The 22,952-nt window shown below is 39.8% G+C and overlaps 1 protein-coding gene across 7 annotated transcripts in view; it reads right to left on the bottom strand.

The window, feature by feature from the left end:
* Positions 1-22,952, bottom strand: part of DIAPH2 (diaphanous related formin 2) — a 352,430-nt gene that overhangs the window by 152,786 nt on the left and 176,692 nt on the right. For all 7 annotated transcript variants that reach the window (XM_082208590.1, XM_082208591.1, XM_082208592.1 and 4 more), the window contains one exon: positions 16,946-17,070. In XM_082208590.1, the coding sequence (XP_082064716.1) occupies positions 16,946-17,070 (125 nt within the window). The remainder of the gene's footprint in view (positions 1-16,945; positions 17,071-22,952) is intronic.

The following is a 22,952-nucleotide window of genomic DNA, read 5'->3' as shown; positions in this document are numbered from 1 at the left end:
AGGGGAGGCTTTGCTCCCCATCGCCAGCATTTAAAAGAGGTCCCCGGAGATTTCTTCTTGCGAAGCAAGCCCATAGGGAAATTCGTCTTGTGAAGCAACTCGCAAACGGAAAACCCTTTCGTCTTGCGGGTTTTCCGTCTTGCGAGGCATTCGTCTTGCGGGGCACCACTGTACATGTAAATGTTGTTGATTAAACAACATTGTATGCTGGTTTCAAGACTTAACAGCTAAGGAGAGAAGTATCAAGTTCACAAATATAGTGGTGCCTCGCAAGACGAAAATAATCCATTCTGCGAGTCTCTTCGTCTAGCGGTTTTTTTGTCTTGCGAAGCAACCCTATTAGCGGCTTAGCGGTTTAGCGGTTAAAAGGCTATTAGCAGCTTAGCGGCTTAGAAAAAGGGGGGAAGCGAAAAAAATTGCAAGACTTGCAAGACGTTTTCGTCTTGCGAAGCAAGCCCATAGGGAAATTCGTCTTGCGAAGCGCACCGAAAAATGGAAAACCCTTTCGTCTAGCGGGTTTTTCATCTTGCGAGGCATTCGTCTTGCGGGGCACCACTGTATTACCCCTTGCTAAGCCCCAACACAAGCTGACAAAGATCTATCAAACAACCTTCTTCAAAGAATGTCCTTTTCCTCATACCAGATACTTGTAGAAAAGAATCAGCACAAGTACCTTCTTAGCTTCCTGGATCAAACCAACCAACCCTGGTATTTCTGTCCTATTTGAATAACTAGAAAGAACAGACTCAGATAATTATGGAGTAACCATGCTGGGAGTATCACAGGGCGAGATGAATCAATTAACAACCATTTTTAAGTAATGTAAAATCTGCCCTGATTAACTGAGTAAAGATTTTTTTAAAAAATAACAATAATTAATATACGTACTTATTAAAAAATTTAAGAGTATGTGTATTAGCAAAACATCTTGATTTATTTTGTTTAGGCAGAATATTATGCCAGAGGTAACCTGGGTTGCTCCAAAAGCCTTTATTTTTTGTTGTTGTTGGTTTTTAAATGATAGAGAAAATCTCTGAACAATGGAAAAAGCCTAAAAACTTTTCAATGATAAAATAACTCATTACTATACAACAATGATCACTGCATCTCTCTCGTTTTTTTAAGAAAACAAAAACACCCCAGATTCATGGCCAGAAACTATAATTGAAGTTCTTCCTAACCAAGGATCCTTAATTATTCCAGTCATAGTGATAGATTTCTTTACTAAACCAAGATGCCAATAGATGATCCTCCATAACTGAAAGGGTTTGAGTAGCAAGAACCCTTTCAATAAATGAATCCTGATGGCAGATTTAAAGAATGGTTTGACACCCTATATAAGGACCCAACAGATATTTTTTTGTTAACAATTATTTGTCAAAGGCATTAAGATTACAGAGCAACACATGTCCAGGGAGCCCATTATCTCTGTTGTTGTTCGCATTTTTTTTAGAACCAACAGCAAGGTTGAGAAAAACCAACCAAAGGATCCATGGATTTAACTTAGGGTTGAAAGAATTCAAGATTTCACTGTATGCAGATGATGTAGCATAATTTTTTAAAAAATCAGAAACATCAATACAAAATACATGGACTTTAATAAACACCTTTCAAGCAGTATCCAGTTCCAATATAAATAATACTTAATCAGTGAGTTTCAGAATAAACCCAACAACTCAAGTGATAAATATCTTCTACAAAGACTTTGGATTTCAATTAAAAATAGAGCAATAAAATACTTAGGGGTTTTGTTGCACCCACATTCGCAAATAACCACCGATTATAACTACAATAATAAAAGCACACAAATAGATGAACTTAAAAGGTGGCAGACACTACAACTTTCTTGGGTGGGTACAATATCGGCTATCTCTATGAATATTCTACCCAATCTGCTATTCTTACTATCCGAAACTTAATTCTCTACAGAAGAAGATACTAAAATTTATATGGTCAAATAAACCAAACAGGATAACAAATAAAGACATATCAGAAAATAACATATAGAGGCATTGGAATACCAAACTTAATAGGATATTATCAGGCAGCATCTTAACAATTCTCGATTCAGCTAGTAGGAACTTTACAATACACAATTAAGGAAACACTTTGGTATAAACCTAAGAGAAAGAGACATGATCCATAGGTTTAGGCCTCTACAAAAGCAATTTATAAACTCTGGTTTCATACTTGTGGTTCGAGGACCCGACCCCCGCTTAGTGGAATGAAGACACAGGACACGTAAGATAAGGTTAATGGACAAGAAAAGGCCACAACTTTATTGATTACAGCAAGTGAAAAGGTATTGGCTTAGGCATTGGATCACGACAATTGACTCCACCCACTCGGGGTGGGGGGGGCTTATTCACCAGTAGGTGGAGCCTGTTGATGCTAATTCAACTATAAGCTCTCCCCTGATGTCACCGAGGGTTGTGCCATGGCCCCCCGCCACACAGGCATCGGACAGGATCCACGACCGCCAGATTCCGTTAACGGAATACCCAAAATTGAAGGCGTAGGCGATGGCCACACCTAGCCCTTCTACACACCACAAACACATTCCAATGCCTAACCGCCACCCGAGCCCAAAAGGCTCGCCGCCAATACCCTCACAGCTGTAACCAATCCCTGATACTACATAAGGAATAGTTAAGTGCTATATATTTTAATTCACAAAACTATTTGTTGAGCCTTTAAAGCTCAACTCTTTAAAGATACTCTTCCTTGGAGCCCTTTCACTTCACGTATCACCCTCCACCCTCCAAATATTCCTCCTGGAATACTGTGCCCAGTTCTGGGTATCACAATTTAAGAAGGATATTGACAAGCTGTAATGTGTGCTGAGGATGGTAACCACAAGGGTCTGGAAACCAAGCCTTTTGAAGATCAAGGGAGCTGGGTATGTTTAGCCTGGTAAAGAGGAGATATTATAATCAGTGGGGTTTTTTTCCAGCAGGAACTCACCAGAACACTGTTCCGGCACCGTTGCAAGAGAACAAGGGAGGTGTTCATGGTGAGTTCTGGCAACTCTTTTTCTAGAAAAATAGCACTGATTATAACCATTTTCAAATATCTAAAGGGCTGTGGCACAAAAGATGGAGCAAGCTTGTTTTCTCCCGCTCAGAAGGGTAGGACCCATACTGAAGAATTCAAGTTACAAGAAAGGAGATTCCAACTAAACATCAGAAAGAACTTTCTGACATTAAGAGCTGTTCAACAGTGGAACGGTCTCCCTCAGGAGGTTGTGGACTCTCTTTCACTGGAGGTTTATATAAAGATTGGATAGCCATCTGCCATGGATGCTTTAGCTGAGATTCCTGCATTGCACGGGGTTGGACTAGATGACCCTCAAGTTCCCTCCCAGCTCTGCAAGTCTATGAAACAGCTCTGTACTGAAGCAAAAGAAATGCACAATGTTGGTCTGAAGTACATATATATGATATATCAGCATATTATTTGAAACAATAAAAAGGAACTTGTAAATGAAAGTACAAGGTTTGATAATCTTTCTTTAGACATGTTAAAGCACACATAATGTATTTTATAGTAGACACATTTAAGCCGTTTTAATACTTTGAAAATCAAGATATGTCTCTTAGGACAGCAAATAATTTAATCTGATGAATGTAAGATTTCCATGCAACCTTTTGCATTTTAGAAACCCAACTTAATTTACGCGTTAGTTCAAGTTACCAATACTTTCTAGAAGAACAAAGGATAAAATATAGAGTAAGAATACAATAATTCCTGGTTATTTTAGAAATCCACATCCTGAATGACTTTCAAAGATGTTTCAGCTGCCATTTCACATGTGTAAATTTGTATGGTATTTGTCATCATCTCACATTTAAGTATTCCTTCATTACATTTATGTGAACAGCATATTTGCTCTGGGGATTGGAAGGGCAAATTTTAGATATTTAGATATTTTATTATTCCCTGTCCATTTTTCAGCTCTCCCTAGGCTTCCTATTATTGCTCTATCCACCCTACTGTTTGCATTTATCTGCAAATTTAATTAAAGTTCTCTCCAGCTTTTTCTGCAGATCTCATATAAAGGACTTAAATAAAGTTGGTTCCAACATGGATCCCAGAAGTACCCCCACTAAACATGTCAGGGTAATAATATATTGCTATTCATTACCTTTCTTTTAGGTTCCCCCAATTTCACTTTATAATAAAAACAAATTAAAGACTCCACTTATTTTGACCATCCACATTAACAAGTGCTACATGATAATATTACTGCTTTTATTCATAGTTAGCTAGGAAGTCATAGTGGCTGTAGATTGAGACCACAAATCTAAATGCAACCCACCAACCATTTGATTGATAATGCACCTCTATTTGCAGTTAAAATAGGGTTTAGTCTATGGCTGAAGAATTGCTGCTGCAGGACATGGCAAAAATGTGCAATGATATATGTTATATTAGAATCCACTCAGACCAGAATACATCAGGTATTTAAACCTGTTGTTGATTATATTTATTCAAAATATTTATGCAGTTATTTAATAAAGAATGGGAAACAGTGTTTCTATATACTCAACCCCCTTTCCTCCAGGTATCTAGAGTACCAGTCCTTTTCCCTTGCTTCCCTTTCAAGCATTCTCTTCTAGCGGTCTTCCTCATTCCGACTCTCCCCAACATTCAATCTCTCTCTCTCTCTCTCTCTCTCTCTCTCTCTCTCTCATATGTTGTTCTTATGCTTCTATCACTCACTTTGTTACAAAGAGGATGCCTGGGTTCATGTAAAACAAGTTTAACAATAGATATAAAGATCAAATCATAGAGAAGTAGAGTATGTGTGTTTTGCTCTCTTAACCCTGGTTCCTGTATTATATTCCAAACTAGAATTTTTAAGAAGAGCCATAACTCAGTGGTAAAGCATCTGCTTTGCATGAATAAAGTCTCAGGTTCAATCCCTACATCTTCAGGTAATACAAGGGAAGAGTCTCTATATGAAACCCTGGAAAGCTGCTACCAATTATTGTGAGCAATACTCAGCCTAGCTAGACCAATAGACTCAGCATAATGAACAGATTATAAACTAATTGATAGAACTACATATGTAATTAACAGTCATGCACATCTCATCATTTCAAAGCTGCATATCTGTTTGTAATCTTTGCAAATAATGCAACTATATCTACTCTCTTCTCCACTGTATCTTCCAAACTAAGATGCATGAAAGGAAGCTCAAATAAGAAATTCATTCCAACTTACTCATACTTCTGCTGTTATGGAGACTATGTGTGTGCTTTTACAGAACAGAGTGCAATAGCTGCTACTGTGCTTGAGGTAACTTTTGCCAAATAGATTAAGTTTATGTGGGAAGACAACACCTGAGGAATGAGATGTGGAACAAGGATAGGCTGGATCAAGTGCAAGTTTAGCTGAGATGAGACAAATGGCAATTTAGGAAGAAACACAATATCCTCCAATCTAGTGGGGCTTTCTTCAAAGCAGTCTGTGGTACAGCATAGTGGGGAGGGTACAGATAAAGGTAAAGGTAAAGGTACCCCTGCCCGAACGGGCCAGTCTTGACAGACTCTGGGGTTTGTACGCCCATCTCACATCTATTGGCCGGGGGCCAGCGCTGTCCGCAGACACTTCCGGGTCACGTGGCCAGCGTGACAACGCTGCTCTGGCGAGCCAGAGCCGCACATGGAACGCCGTTTACCTTCCCGCTGGTAAGCGGTACCTATTTATCTACTTGCACCCGGGGGTGCTTTCGAACTGCTAGGTTGGCAGGCGCTGGGACCGAGCAGCGGGAGCGCACCCCGCCGCGGGGATTCGAACCGCCGACCTTTCGATCGGCAAGCCCTAGGCGCTGAGGCTTTAGCCCACAGCGCCACCCGCGTCCCGAGGGTACAGATAGAAGCTGGTATTTATTAGGAGAACTTCTACTACAGGCAAGTATAAAGCAGCTCACTGGACCACATCCTATGGTGGTCACAATCCAGCCAAAACCCTGTTGGCATCCATCTGTCTCAAGAGACAATGGAGTGCACCTCTGGGGGTGAAGTTAAACCACTGGAGAATCAAAGCTGTCTCCTGTGTGGTTTTTGCTGCATTAGCAGCACCTAAGTGATTTCTCTGGGGCACAAGCCTGGACAGTGTGTATGGAAGTCCTAGGCTGCTCAGACAACATGTCCCCTCCTCAACCTCACTGTTATGGTCCAAAGGAAGGCAGAGTGATTTGCTTGCCACCAGGAGTTGCCAGAAGGAGAAATAGAAGGCACCATCCAACTCTCCTTAGCCTTTTCTTCAGTTTATAGAATCATTTGTGTTAGAAGATAAAAGAAGTTGCTGCCCATCTTTTAGTTGATCAAAACGATTTCAAGAAATGTAATCAACTATACATTACTGGAGAGTATTTTTGTGTGGTACCTGCACATATTATGTGTACACAAATACAGTGGTACCTTGGAAGTCAAACAGAATCCATTCCGGAAGTCCGTTTGACTTCTAAAATGTTCGGAAGCCACGTAAGCCCCATCGGATGTTCGGGTTCCAAAGAACGTTTGCAAACCGGAATACTCACTTCCGAATTTGCAGCATTTGGGAGCCAAAATGTTCGACACGCAAGGTGTTCGGGACTTTATTCATTCAAAAAAAATGCACCCACAATTACAATACAACTAGAAATAGTTTTGTAAAACTAAAGACTTTCTAGTCATTTAATAAAATGTAGGACAAGTAAGTAGAGAATTCCTATGACTCACTGAAAGTGTACTTGATAAAAAGGCACAGCTCAGATGTGGGTGGATATGATATTCCCTCCTGCATGATATCCTTAATCATAGCTGGCAAATCTTGTGTCTCTTAATTTAACTACACAATTATAATATTTCCAGTTTCACCAGGGAACGAAGGGAAATAAACAAGGGGCAATAAGCTCTGGAAGAATTTAATGTCAGCTAAGATCTCTACACAATGTTGTTAAATCCTACCTAAATGTATGTTTAATTTCACTGTCGTGGAACTGTTAAGAATGCAAATATACTTAGTTTTGCTATTAGACTTCTACTCAGATTTTATCAGAAACGTGTTTCTTTCTCTATTAATTACAGTGAGTTCCAAAAATGGTAACCAGTAATATTTTTGTTAAAGGTAGTGCCCCTCGTCTTGCTCCTACTTCCCCATACATATATTGGCTATTAACTGTAAAAAATTATATTACTATACTTGACCACCTTTCTTATCTCAGCAACTGTTTGCTCACATGCAAATATTCACAGCAGGATGCTATGAATGAAAAGTCATTTTAATTGTGCCTATGGTACACTGTGCATGTACAGTGCCTGCTTCCAATCAAATGTGGGACCCCTCCTACGGCTATAATTATAAATTACTTTGGAAAGTCATATTGCTCTTAGAGCCAGTTTGCTACACATCACAAAAGATTCCTAAGCAAGAAATGAAACAACACCCCCATTCAGACAATTATGTGCATCACAGTCACAATATTTTGTACATCAACATCCCTCTGCAAGTCCCCCCACTCCAAGAAACCCAAATCCTTTGCAGGGGTCAGCAGACTTACTTAACACTGTGGGCTGTTTTCCTATGGGGAAGAGGAAAACTGCCTCAAACTGAGCAAAATATCCTTATACTAGTTGAGCACCACAAATCAGCCCGTATGATACAACCCAAAGGATGCTGTTCGTCCCTCACCTTCTGGAAAGACTTTTGGGTGGCAGAAGAGCGAGGGAATTTCAGGTGAAATGGGAAGGAGAGATTACTGAAAAAGCTGCTTTCTGTTCACACAGGCATTGAATACAAAATTCCTCAAGCTTACCTAAACATAGCACTGCTTTAAATGCTTCCCATGTTGCTGTCTTTCCCCTAGCATTGTCCCTAACAGTGTCCCCCACTAAGAAACCACATTAAAATAACCATAGGAGAGTAAAATGTAACTTTTTGTTTACAGTGTCTTCCTTCTCAGCTTCACAATTATACCAGGAAAAAAATACATAAAATTATACAGACGTGTAATACACTGAGCCAAATGCTGCCATATTAGTATTTGTCATAACATATTTCCTAATATATTCCTGTTCATCCAGCCATAAGTAAATGTGCTAATGATTTACGCTACAAGGAGAAAAGGTATTTTGCTGGTCTTATTCTCATCATCATTATGTGAAAGAAAGAAAAGAAATAAGCTTGGTTCAGATGGAATTCTGCACATGCCCTGAGGCTAAATATATAATTTGGCTTTGCTCTGAACAAAGAGAATATAATTGTGAAGGACAAAGAAAGCCATTATTGTGTAAGTCTGTGAGAATCCCAGTAAATGCCTGCCATAATCAGGAGGTTGCATCTGGCCTCAGTTAATTCCAGAATCTAGTAGCACATCTAACTCAAACAACACTCAAATCAAGTCAAACAACACTCTCAAATCAGTCAGTAATCTCCCACTGGGAATAAATAGCCTACCACACCCTAATTAAAGAAAGCATACTTCTATATTCTTTAAGAAATGAGAATGGCATAATTACCTCTCCTTGTGCACAGCAGCATGTCCTAAACAGTATATCGTTTTTTGCTTTGTTTTTATATAGAGGCAAATATCCAACTAGGTTGTTTAGGGGCCAAAACATTTAACCGGGCTGCTGGTGCCCCACACCCTTAATTTTAAAATATATAATTTTTAAATATAATATGTATATAATTTTAATGTAAATTGTACTTATTTTAAGTGTGTTATTTTCGTAAGCTGCCCTGGGACTATTTGATGAAAGGAAGAATATGTTGGCAGGTAATAAATATATAATACAGCCCCCTCCCCACCCCAGTCCACGAACAGAAATGAGAGGGAATCCACTCGCCCCTATAAAAAAACAGAATGGCAAGATTCCATGCTATATTTCAAGGGTTACATATACTCCTTTGAATCAGGGTGCATCACAAGAGATTGAGCAACACATTTTAACAAGCAAGAATATCTATAACAAATGCTTGTAGAGACTTATGCAATGAATCTGTGGTATTTTTCTTCCTGAAGGATTCTACTTCTTCTTCTTCTTTTTTATTCATCAGCTATAGTGGAGAGAAAAACACAAATCTACCTACCAAGGGGCATGCTGGAGAGTTTTCTAATCCTAACTGACTGGTAGAGAAAGTTTTACTCCAGGAAGAGGACTCAGTGTATCAGATCAGCAGGGCATCATTAACACACTGACAAGGAATACTGACAGAATGTTAATGACATTAACACCCCATCAGCTATCAACACCTGGGATTTCCTCAAAGCTCATTATGGAGAAATAATTCACTTAAAGTATGTTGAGATGCCATTCCTGCACAGCACACTTCCCTTTGCAGTCAAGTCTAAACGAGATGAGGATTACATTGCTGCCTTATAACCAACATTAAAATCTGAACATATTCTACACTACAGCCTTCCCAGAAGTGAGTGAAAGGGATAAAAAAGCCAAGATAGTCTTCTCTGCTAAAATGTCATAGTAAATAAGGAGAGGGCTTGATGGTTTTTCTACAGATGTATTTCTTAACACTTAAAAGGGTTTGGGATGAATACTTCAATGTCTGCTACAAGGAAATACATCAATCGTATATGATGCATAATGAGCTGGACCCAAATATTCCTGCCCCCATTTCATTGGAGGAAGATTCCTTCAACTGGAGGAAATGAATCTTCACTTTAAAGTATATCAATCAATAAAGTCTACCTCAGAGAATTATTTAAGAATGTATCTGATTACTCAAGTTCTTGTACTTGGATCCAGACAACTGTTTTAGACACCCTCAAAATACCTAAGCATATCTTGTTTTCTGCTAACGGTTTCATGATACATTAGATTAGGAGTTGTTTTTTGTTTGAAATTTGATGCTGGGTCCCAGTTATTGTAAATATTTATTTATTTAAGAATGTATCTGATTACTCAAGTTATTGTACTTGGATCCAGACAACTGTTTTAGACACCCTCAAATACCTAAGCGTATCTAGTTTTCTGCTAACGGTTTTATGATACATTAGATTAGGAGTTATTGTAAATATGACAACCACTTTTAAGAATCTTGATTAACTGACAATAGAATGGCTTATTAACACTACTTCCCATTATGATGCTCTATCATCCTGATATCTGGGCACCTAAATATCACCCTCTATATCCTGTTCAGGGCCACAGGCTTATTGGAACAGGAGCCTTACAGTGTTTGGGGTTTGAAGATGACATCATTTCAGTTTTATTTCCCAACTTCACTCACTACATGCCTTGCAGGGACGCGGACTTAGAAAAAATATTGGGGGGGCCCGGGAAAGCTCATGAATAATAAATAAGCTCATGAATATGCAAATAGAGTGGCTCCGGCCCTAAATAGGGCAAGCCACGCCCCCCCAGCCAGCCGATTGGCTGGCTGGGAGGTGTGGCCAGTCGGGATTCCCCTGTTCTCGCGGGATTTCCGGCAGTGCCTTGGCAGCCAGGGCTCTCCGATTAGGGCGCGCGGCTGGCTGGCTGGCGAAGGAGCAGGTGCGGAGGAGGCGGGGGACGGCGGCGGCGCTCTACTGGAAGGGCGCCCGCCCGAGATTATTGGGGGGGCTGAGCCCCCCCAAAAATTTTTTTGAGGGGGCTCGAGCCCCCTCAAGCCCCATGGAGTCGGCGCCTATGATGCCTTGGGACTTGTCTTGGGACTACAACTCCCATCATCCCTAGCTAACAGGACCAGTGGTCAGGGAAGATGGGATCTGTAGTCCCAAAACATCTGGAGTGCCGAGTTTGACTACCCCTAGGTTTATCTAACTATGTTTGATGTGATAAGCCGCACTGAGATGTCTTGGTGGGACTGGTCAGAGGAGGAGGAATATGATGACAGTATGGAACTTGATCATGGAGAGGGGCCCACCAATCTTGTAGGTGTTGACCTTATCTCTGGGGAGGGTCTGAGTACCTTGTTGGGGGGGGGGAACCTGCCTCACTGGGCGTCTCAAGCTTCAAGGAAGAGCTGCTCAAATTGGCCCCATTTTCACCCCCTACCAGTGAAGCATTCCTCCTCAACCCCACAGATGTACCACAGACTACATTCAACAGTGAACGGACAGTGTCAACCCCACTTCTGTCTCCAAGGATGTGACGCCAGTTTTTCTGGTGTTAATAGACCCAGTCTACTTGCTTGCTCAGTCCCATGGTTCAGGAATCAGACCCATTGAAATGAATGTGCCCACCCAGCTCTTCAAAAGGAGATCTCAAGGGGCATGTCCAGTGTTTGGGGAAAGTCTTAGCCTACACCTAGCCATGAACTCTACAGCTAATTTACACACTTTGTAACTTGATATATATGTTTGGGTATTCTGGAATAATACTTTTGGGAATAATTGTACTGAGAGTCTGAGTACTATGCCCACAAATGGGAGAAGTGCAGCTTTTCTACTTGCTTTCCCACTGTGGAGATAAGAGTATAGCACGAAGCGAAATATCTGTTGCCCTTTTCAATTATCTGAAATATCCTCTCCCTTAGAAATATAGCAATAGTTCCAAATCTGTGTTGGATTTCAATTGTTTTGTTTTCCCATCGGATATTAATGTTCTTATCCAAAAGTATACTATCTCACAAACTAAAGGACTGAGGGGGACAGTTAATTTAGTGCAATAAAAACTAAATGGTACAGTTTTATTTAACAGTGCTGGCTTCCTGTTGAAATGTGTAGCATTCATGTCTCAAGTTTTATTATTGGTAATTACAAAGTTATGCAATTATCACAAAAAGATCTCTGACTCTCATAGTGCAACTGGTAAGTTACAATGCAGCCTCTCTTTAAGTAATAGAATAATGCAGAGAAATGAGCTACAAGTCATATATAATGACTTTACTGGTGGATCAGAGTTTGTACAGAAATATAAAAGCAACACATGGTTCCAACTAGTGAATTAATTTAATCATTATATTATTTATGTATTTAAAGATCAGTTATTAATATTAAGTTCTTTGAAAATATTTTGCTTTTTTCTTTAAGAGAAGCACAGAATAAAAAAGCCCTCACAATTTAATGTAATTCCTATCCCATGTGGACAAACAGTTACACTTTGGTGACAATAATGAAGAATAACCAGCCATCTGTAACTTGCTGATATAGAATGCAGAGGACTTTCATTCTAAAATGCCTTAATTACCTGCAGAAAGAGAGAAACAATATAAGAAGTCAAAGCCAAGTTCACAAGGCTCTGAAATTGCTTTTCTTTTTCTAAATTATCAAAGCTAGGCTTCTCAGTGTTGAATGTTTCCAGGATGATTTTAGCAGAAGCCTTATTAAAGGAAGAGTTTGCTCAAGCAGAAAAGCAGGAAGAAATTGCCAAAATCCTGGTGGCAAACCTAATTGAGCTTCCATTCACAGAACAGAAGCATACCTGCACAGTCCATCCCAAGAACAGTTTTATGCAGTTAAAGAGGAAAATTGTGAGGTGGTCCACACGTCAACAAAGAATCACTGAAGTGAAACATGACATCCTAGTAACCATTTTCTTTTGCCTTCCAATCCCTAATCTAAAACAAGAATCAAGTAACACAGCGGTAGTTACTGGCTACATTTCTGCATAACCCCTGCTAACAACAGATTCTAACAGATTCTAATAAAACAGTTTCACAGAGATGCCTGAGGCCAAATTGTCAGAGAGGTCTGGGCCGGGGCTGGACCACCTATGATACGGACTGAAGCATCCACCTTGAGTGACGGAACCCTGCAGAGAAGCGCTGCTGCCAGGGTCACACAGTTGTGATGACTTCAAGCAAGATCTTATGAAACTCTTGTGAGATCTTGCCAGAAGCTGCTGCCACTGTACAACACCAGTAAGCAAAGCTTTGCCGGGAGTAGGTGGGGGCGAACCTAACACTTTCACCTCAGGCAGTAAAACAATATAGGCTGTCCCTGGTTTAGGCTGTCCTATTGCATTTTGCAGGTGAGGGCTCATACATATGATTAAATGCTCCTACATAAACAAAAGAACAAGAACAAAAAAATATTAAGAAAGCTCATTTTCTATGTGTGTGGATATTTTATTTTATCAGGAGAACCCCTACTGGCAGCATGAAGTGGTGGTGTCATCCAGACAATGGTATAATTCCTCAGTGAGAATTAAACCTAAGAACACTTCTTTTCCCAATACCTCCAGGAAGAACCAAAGGTGGCCATGCAGGCTTCACATAGCTAACTTCCTCAAATGAATGCCAGTATCACTGCATTTCAACAAATCCTGTTTAAGAATATACAGCACCTCAAATGTTACTGTTTCTGGATCATGCATTGCCATAAGACAGCTCCCTGGTTTCAAAAGATATGTGAATTACAAAAATCAGTAGGGATGACTATTCATTCCATTCCATCAAGCAACAGCAAATGAGAAACGGGGCGGATCCATTTTCTAAAACTGTTTCCATTCAAGCTGGTCATTAAAGGTAAAGGGACCCCTGACCATTAGGTCCAGTCGTGACCGACTCTGGGGTTGCGGCGCTCATCTTGCTTTATTGGCCGAGGGAGTTGTGAGACACTCTGAGGGAGATTATTCTAGATCTCAATGAACCAGACCAGGAACTCCTACTGTCACAAGCATCTTCCATACTCATCATTCCTAACCTATGCAGAAGGGAAAAGGTGCTGAAAGCCTCAATCTCAATAGGAAGTGATCTGACCATGACAAGGGAATGATGTCAACAATATCCCCCACCTTCAGATCACCCTCTTCCTGCCCAGCTGAGAAAGGATCGTATAGTGTGTGACCTGCCACCTGCATGTGGCCTGCGACCTGTTGGGAAAGCCCCATGATTATCATGGCATCCATGAACTCTTGAGCCACCCTAGAGCCAGTCACCTCACCATGGATGTTGAAATCCCCCAGAAGTAGTAGTCTGGGAGTCCCCAACACTGCCTCTCAGACCAGCTCTGTCAGCTTAAGCAGGGAGACTACTGGACAGTGAGGCAGGCAGTAAACCAGCAGAATCTCTAATCTGTCCCAATTGCCCAACGCTAGGATCACACACTCTAGATACCCCACGAAGTGGACAGAGAGCCTGGAGAGAGAGATGGGATGTCTATACACTACTCCCCCTCCCTGACTCTCAGGTCAGCCCTGAAGCTTCACTGAGTACCCAGGTGGGCACAGTTGGGCAAGACCAACTCCACCTTGCTCAGTCATCCAGGTCTCAGTGATACAGACCAGATTGGCCCCGTCATCCACAATCAGGTCATGAATGAGGAACTGACCTTGTATTCAACAGCGGCAGCCACATACCAGAGGGCTGGCTGATATAACAACAGCATTTCCCCAGTTTGGAGGAGGGGCTGGTACATGGCACAATCACTATCTGCCTGTGCTATGTGTCTCTCACCTGGCCTGCCCCACCATACCTCCCCCTACTCTGAACGACCATGATGCCCCCCCTCCGCTCTTCCCCACTCCCTTCTTCCCAGGCATATCCTGCAAAAACCCCTCAATGTAACAGTCTCTTCCTCCAGCCCCAACACATAAGACCTCCATTGAAAAAGCCCTCCCTGAATCCCACCATACTGGGCAATTATTGGCCAGTTTCCAATATCCCATTTTTGGGCTAGGTCCTGGAATGTTTGGTAGCATCCCAGCTCCAGGAGTTTTTGGAGGATGCAGATTATCTATATCCATTTCAATCTCGTTTCAAGACTGGTTATGAGACAGAGACAGCTTTGGTTGCTTTGTTGGCTGGTTTGCACCAGGAAGTGGAAAGCAGGAGCATGTCCCTGTTGGTTCTGCTGGACTTCTTGGAGGCTTTTAATACCAACCATCATGGTATCTTTCTGTGCTGCCTTAGTGGGATGGGACTTGGAGGCACTATTTTACAGTGGCTCTATTCCTTCCTAGAGGGGTGAATCCAGAAGGTGGTGCTGGGGTAGTCCTCTTCAATAACTTGGTCATCGGCCTGCTAGGTCCCTCGGGGTTCTGTTATTTTTCCCATACTATTTTAACATTTACATAAACTTGTTGGAACAGTTTGTCCAGAAGGCTGGTGTGCTGTTTATATTGTGATTGTATGTTTTTAATTCTATTAATGTTTGTTTTTTAATTATGGTTTTATCTATGTTATATGCCATTCTTTATCGGTAAGCAACCTTCAGTCCCTGTCAGGGAAAAATAGATAGATGATAGATAGATGGATGGATAGATGATAGATAGATAGATGATAGATAGATAGATAGATAGATAGATAGATAGATTAGATAGATAGATAATGGTGATGATGATGCCACCAACTCCCTCCCCTAACTCCTGTGGAATGTACAGAAGGCTGGTGAGAACAGCAGGGATTTCTCTAATTTGCACTGGGGTTTTTGTCTATGAGAAAAATCACATTCCCTGTTTTTCTAAATCTCTGTTAAGTGTGATGTCAAGGTAAAAAACTATATTGCCAGGTGTAATCCATGACTAAGTGCTATTTGCTCCTAACTATTTGGTGCACTGATTTGTGGAAGACTATGTACAGGTTGGAAGGTGGTGGTGCTGAAACTTTTATTCTTTTCCTTGCAATATTTCCGCAGGATCCTTTGTAGAAAGGCACCAGCTAGAAAGCAGGCCTCTTTTTTCCTTTTCCTTTTTTGGCAGGGAAACGTAGAAACCTTCAACAACTATCTATAGGCAGTGCACCCCAGAGAAATTTCACTCAAAAATGATGAATATTTCAGTGTATTTTGCCTCCTTTGTGTTTTAAAGATACACTCAAGGGGCAACCACCACATGTCTGGCCTAGACTCCCCAAAATTCAACAATAATAACTGCAGCACATGCAGATATATAAAGTTGTTTGCATTAAACATCTTTTTCAAGTATTTCTTCAGTATATGAAGAATCCATAAGGCAACAAAACAAGAGCCTGTTATTAATGGTAATAAGCAGCAAACTAAACTATGCATTAAAATGTGACATCACACAAATATTGTTTCTATCCTGTCAAATTTGTTTCAATGTTATGGTATAATTAATGCTTACAGGCAACAATAAAACTAAGACAACTTTTTTTAAAAAAAATGCAATGACCTATACTTGGCATCTACCTTTCAGGCTAGAGGTGTGAAGAAGTGCAATGAAATAAAACTATTTTATTAGCTGTGTTTCCAAGTTTTCAATTGCCATTGGACATAGGTTAAATCATAATAGTATAAAAGTAGCATCACTTAAATAGTAAGAATTTCTTACCTTACTTCTTTTGTTTCAAAACTAGGAAGGTAGAGCAGAAGTCCCAATCAGGTGACTCTACCTTGGACTGCAACAGAGCAATCAAAGCGAGTTGTCACTTTCAGTGCTGTCAGACAGACTGCTGCTACACAGCTGTACTTCTTCCCAAGTGCATTATTGAAATATTGCATATCTGACCAGTAAACGGAACATAAAATAAACCAAAAGCAAAACAGATGGAAGACTGTGGACTCAGCTATACAGCTGCAAATAAAACATTTTAAGTGTGTTGTTGTAAAATGCACTATACAAATGTGTCACTAGATGGCGATGGTGAGCTATGGTGAATTCAATATATTTTTCAAAACTTTTTAAAAAAGGCATTTCAGTGTTTTTTATATGTGTGTAGATTCCATCTGTGTCAAATGAACCACATTAAAAACCTGCTTTCTGCAATACAAATCCACAGAACATTATTATGAGAAACCTACAACACATGCAATTCGAGCACACCCAGAATCTTCCCTTATCAGAGAAGGTAAGATTGATATGGGCTCTGCTCACAAGCCTCGTATTTGCGCACTACCTAATGCACAATAGTCTGGTGTGATGTCTTAACTTACTACTAGTCATCCCCCGACGACACAAAATGGGAGGAAATGCATTTTGTGTAGTTTTTTCATGCAAAGCCTGTGCACAAAAGATTAATAAAAATTAAGAATATGATGTAATTTGAATATTTCACTAGCAAACAAATACTGGTATTAATACGGAAAGGATATTATCATCTTCTCAACAAATTTATCATGCGGATCTTCTGTTTTAGGGAACTTCTTAATATCATTTTCCAAACGCTGTATCTGATGTTCCATGGAATCGAGGTTGCTTTTAAGACTCTGAGCTGAAACTGAGGGAAAATATGATAACTCAGAAACCAATTCTGGGTGTAGGAAAGAAAAGCAGTGTCAGAAATAAAATCCTTGAAAGCTGTGAGGATAATTCCATTAAAACGTGCTCCCATTTTTTTGAATTACTGCTCATAAAAGTTCTACTTTTCATGAAATAAGTGAGAATATATAATATAATATACCAAATCATCATGTTTAATGTGAGAATGTCACCATTTTATTCTGCCATTAGTTCAAATTAATCCATTTCTATTCAAATTTATTGATAGAAATGCTAATATTTCATTCCTTTAAATCTAATTTGTAGATTAAACAGCAACTAAGGTTCAAAAGAGATTCTATCTTAGTAATGCATATAGTTGGTTATATAAATGATTTAGAGAGAACTGCAGAAGAGCTCAAATATTTTTCTTCTTGCTCTGTAATATTCTGTATAGGCCTGTACCTATATGAGCTTCTTTCCTGCACACATTTTTTAAAACATTGAGATAATACAAACTACAGATGCTTAAATTTCAGGTAAGCAAAAAAGGACATTCAATCCATGGGGACCACTTTTTAGTACAACAGTATATGTTACTCAAAGTTTTATTAAATCATATTTTAGTATCTTTCCCTCTCCCCTTTATCTTTGATTATAGGTGACCTTGTTAGTTCCTTATATACTGGGGGTTAGGTTAGAGAAATGGCCTCTTCGCTACTAACTGGAATTGGCTTTAAGTACAGGTAAGCTGTGTTCACCATAATTGGTTTCAGTTAGTGGTACAGAGACCATATTCTAAACAAAGAACCAATAAATCTTTAAAGTTAGTCACATGTATAACACTAGTAGATCATGGACTGTTCCTGCATTATTTTAAGAAACTGGGAATAAGGCAGGTTAGCAATGAGGCTGGTCTACAGTCATGAATGAATACACTCTAGAATCTGGAAGAGATTCTATGATCTACTCTGGACATACAGAGATAGCAATGCAGAAAGTGCTTGCTAATGTCACTGATACTTTGCTTCACTGGTAGAATACCTTGACAAAGTTAACACACAAGGAGGCAAAAGGAGATGTCATCAGTGAAGCAAAACCTATTTCCTAAATTCCTGAAAGTGATGAGGAGGCAGAGACAAACAAACAAGGCCTCTCAGCTTTCATTTCATAACAGAAGTATAACTCTAGCCCTCACAGTTTCATAGAAAATATTTAAAATGTTATTGTGCCATGTAACCTACACAGTATTTCTCAAAACACAATGACTGTACCAGAATGTAAATATTACATTTGTGAGATATGATACTCAAACTGTCAATATGAATATGAAAGGGGCTTAAATTACAAAAAAAAGAACAATGGACATATAGAATCTAAGAACAAAAAGTTATGATGAAAGACTACAGGACTTTAAAAGTTTCTGCTCCAGTAGTGCCTAAGCTAGTAGCAGGGTAGGTGATCAGTGATTATGAAATTCATTTACAAAAGTATTTGGTACTGTTATCATAATCATCATCACACAATCATTACTAATTCATATTGTATTATCAGTGGAGCCTCAGAGAACATAAGCGTACAATTTTCTGATCCAGGAAGCTTCTGATCGAAAATTCAGCACAGGGTGGGAAGGGGCAGAGTAAGGAAAGGGTAGTGGAAGGGGCTGAGCTGGGAAGCAATATAAGATTGTTTCAGTCATACAATATAACATTGTTTTGATTACATCTTCTAAGAGTGTGTGTTTATGTGTGCTCACAAAGTCATGCTTGTGTACAAATGAAAACAACAACAAATAACCACTTCATGGGTGGAATTCTAGCATACTGGCAGGAATTAAGCAGGCTACTAGAACAGACAAGAACACATTTGCTTGTAAACAAATGTGTTATCTGAACTGCTGTCTTGTTAGTGACCTTAAAAACCCCTGCTGCATTTAGGGAAACTGAATGCTGTTTCCCTCCTCCCTACTTTCACCCCAATAATGACTTATTTCAAATTTGACAGATTATTGTCAAAATGAACAACTTTCATATCTTATAGAGGACATAATCTTGCAAGTTGTGTATTAACAAAGGCAAAAGGACAGAGACTGAATAATTGTATTCTGGTGAAGAAGAAACAGTGCTATTGACAAAGCTTTCCACAATCACAATTGTAATCAGTAAGAGCTTCTGTTATTAAATTGCCCATTTTGCATGACCAATATGGCTGAAACATGTTCAAGGAGCACCTGTTATTTATTTCAAAGCAAGTATAAAGCATCCAGAACTTTCATCCACCACACGAAGTGATCCCACAAAAATAATATAATCAGCAGTGTCCAAAAAGAGTCCACTTGTCAATTTTATGCAAGTCTTGATTAATCATGTTGTCAAGTGCACTAGAGTAGGACTGAGGAATACTTCTGTGTCATGTGAGTGAAACATATATAGATCAAAAATAAATTAAGCCTGACTTCAAATATCAAAAAGAGCAAATAAAAGCCACGGGAAAGAGATATGGGGGTCACAGCAGAAGTTCCCTAAAAATGTAAGTTAATAGTTCTACTGCAGTGAGAAAGCCAACCTCAGTACCATAAATTATTTAGAAAAGCTGTTGAAAATATAAATGGTTTTATCAATAGTAACTACATGCCTTAGTATGCAATATTATGCAGTTCCAGATAAAACTAGTAAGATGAAGAAAGGCATTATTTGTTTCATTTATACTTAATGCTCTACATGGTGCTTCCTTTAAAAAGTGCTCAGAAACTTCAACTGGTTCAAAGAGCTGCAGCTGGATTGTGGAGCGGGGCTGGTTATACAGAGCATTTGACTCCCTTGTTACAACAGCTGGTTATGAGCTATAAAGCCCTATATGGCATAGGTCCAAGCTATCTGAAATATCCTATTCTCACATAAAAACTTGCCTGAGTTCAGGGGAGACGCTTTTCTTGGTCCCACGACACTCACAGGCACACTTGGTAGGGTCTTAGGAGAGGGCCTTTCTCGGTAGCTACTCCCAGACTTTGGAACTCCCTTCCTAGATTGACTCCCTCTGTGTTTTTCTTCCACTGGTAGTTGAAGAGCTTCTTATTTCAACAGGTTTTTGGGAACTGGCTGCTTTTAATGAAATGGCTGGTGCTGTTTTTACTCTAATTATAACTATGTTTTAATAGCTCTTTTATATTTATATATAGTTTATATATAAATCTTTAATTGGTTTTCTTAATAGTGGGTTTCCCCTATTTTATCTGTCTCCTGAGAAATCTCTACGTGGGACAAGAAGCTACAGTTAGAACTGGATATGGAACAACTGATTGGTTCAAAATTGGGAAAGGAGTATGACAAGGCTATATATTGTCTCCCTGCTTATTTATGTGCAGAATTCATCATGCAAACGGCTGGGCTGGATGAATCCCTAGCCGGAATTAAGGTTGCCGGAAGAAATATCAGCAACCTCAGATATGCAGATGACACAACCTTGATGGCAGAAGGTGAGGAGGAATTAAAGAACCTTTTATTGAGGGTGAAAGAGGAGAGGGCAAAATATGGTCTGAAGCTCAACATCAAAAAAACAAAGATCATGGCCACTGGTCCCATCACCTCCTGGCAAATAGAAGGGGAAGAAATGGAGGCAGTGAGAGATTTTACTTTCTTGGGCTCCATGATCACTGCAGATGGTGACAGCAACCACGAAATTAAGAGACGCCTGCTTCTTGGGAGAAAAGCAATGACAAACCTAGACAGCATCTTAAAAAGTAGAGACATCACCTTGCCAACAAAGGTCTGTATAGTTAAAGCTATGGTTTTCCCAGTAGTGATGTATGGAAGTGAGAGCTGGACCATAAAGAAGGCTGATCGCCGAAGAATTGATGCTTTTGAATTATGGTGCTGGAGGAGACTCTTGAGAGTCCCATGGACTGCAAGAAGAACAAACCTATCCATTCTTAAGGAAATCAGCCTTGAGTGCTCACTGGAAGGACAGATCCTGAAGCTGAGGCTCCAATACTTTGGCCACCTCATGAGAAGAGAAGACTCCCTGGAAAAGACCCTGATGTTGGGAAAGATGGAGGGCACAAGGAGAAGGGGACGACAGAGGACGAGATGGTTGGATAGTGTTATCGAAGTTACCAGCATGAGTTTGACCAAACTGCGGGAGGCAGTGGAAGACAGAAGTGCCTGACGTGTTCTGGTCCATGGGGTCACGAAGAATCGGACACAACTAAACGACTAAACAACAACAACAAATTTTATCTGTAAGCAGCCTTGAGTCCATGTCAGAATATTATTCTGCCTACTCCCAATGTCCTCATAGCTGACTGAAAGGAAACTAGATAATCCATTTCATCCAAGAGTAACTGGAGTTGATAAACTAATTACCACCTTCTTAATCATCCCAAGAATGGAACATTAGTGACCGGGCAGTAGCTACTGTAGTCCTCTGAGTCAAATGTGGGATTCTTTGTGAGCAGACACATTACTGTTTCCTTATGGCACCTCCCGCTCCTCCTACAGTGATGAGTCAACCACACATTGAACCCATATATTCAGTCACATGTGGCTTGCTCTGTGTAGTTAGGAAGCCAAGAATCAAGATGGTCTCACAGCTCCAAATCTCTTGCCCACATCGTCAGATTGCAAAGTCTGAAGCATGAGTATTGGGCTTTGATAACCAGAGAAGAGATTTGTATTATCATCCAGGAACATATCTATGCTTGTTGACTACAAGTTGGATTTAGAAGTATGTTTCAAAGTGTGCATATATATGCACGAACAGAAAGAGGAAGAAAATACTTCAGTGACCGTGAATGGCAAGACACACCCCTGGTGATGATGAAAGACAGGTTAAGAATTCCTGTCATACCATAATTTTATCTTTATCAAGTCATAGAAGCACAAATAATTCATAACTAGCTTTTAAACAGGTGATTGTTTAAGGAGCAATTCATCCTTGCAAGTGTCTGGAATCCAGGAAAGGTCATAAGCCTCATTTATTTGCCTAGACAAGTAATTTACTAGACTCTTATGCATTCCGGCTGCACAAATAACCTACAGAGAGAATGAGGAGGCGGGGTGGAAAATATCATCCTCCCTCAGATTATCTGTGTTGCCAGTACATGAGCACTCTAGTCCTGGGTACTTCCTGAAAGGTTGCTAGGGTCAATACTAAGTAATAAAATGTTTTTCTGTGGCTGAACTGGGAATCCCTGTGAGAATGTATAAATACAGCTGCAATGGCTAGAAGATCCTCTGAATACTAGTTGGAGAAGAATATTACAGAGTGCAGACAAGATGACCAGCAAGGTCTGCTTATATTATATGCCGAGATAATGGCTGATAATGTTGAACTACATATTATTAACATACAAAGAGTCCAGAACAGAGCATATGTAATTTTAAACTAATCATCAGGCCACAGTTTTGAAGCATGGAAATAAGTCTCGTATTGATGTTCTCCTGCCCATCCCTCTTCTCCCTGATTTGCATTACTGTTTAGAAGGTAACTACAAACCCATGTTTTGACAGTTCAGATGCAATGCAAAAAATTATTTCATGAAAGCAGTTAGTAGGGATTAAAGGATCTGCCAATTCTTGTTCATTCATTCAGTTCACTACATTTCATAAGCGATTTGTGATTATTTTTATCCTCATGAAAATTCTTCAGTATTTTAGTTTTTCTGAAATTTATCCTAATAAACACATTTTCCATGCAGTTTGGACTAATGGACACATCTTTGAAAGCAATTTCCCCTAATATGATGTATTTCTGTATGAACTAATGTATTTATTTTTATACACACTGTTCTCTATTTTTTTTGGGGGGGGAGGGGGTTGTATACCTGATTTGGTAAGTTTGAAGGATGACTGTGTTTCAGTTTTCATGTTGTTTTGGAAAGTGCAAATTTTATAGATTTGCCTT

This window comes from Podarcis vaucheri (genome assembly GCF_965113315.1).
Source record: "Podarcis vaucheri genome assembly, chromosome: Z".
In the NCBI taxonomy this organism is placed as follows: domain Eukaryota; kingdom Metazoa; phylum Chordata; class Lepidosauria; order Squamata; family Lacertidae; genus Podarcis; species Podarcis vaucheri.
The sequence above is the reverse complement of the archived record's forward strand: the minus strand, read 5'-3'. Positions and strand labels throughout refer to the sequence as shown.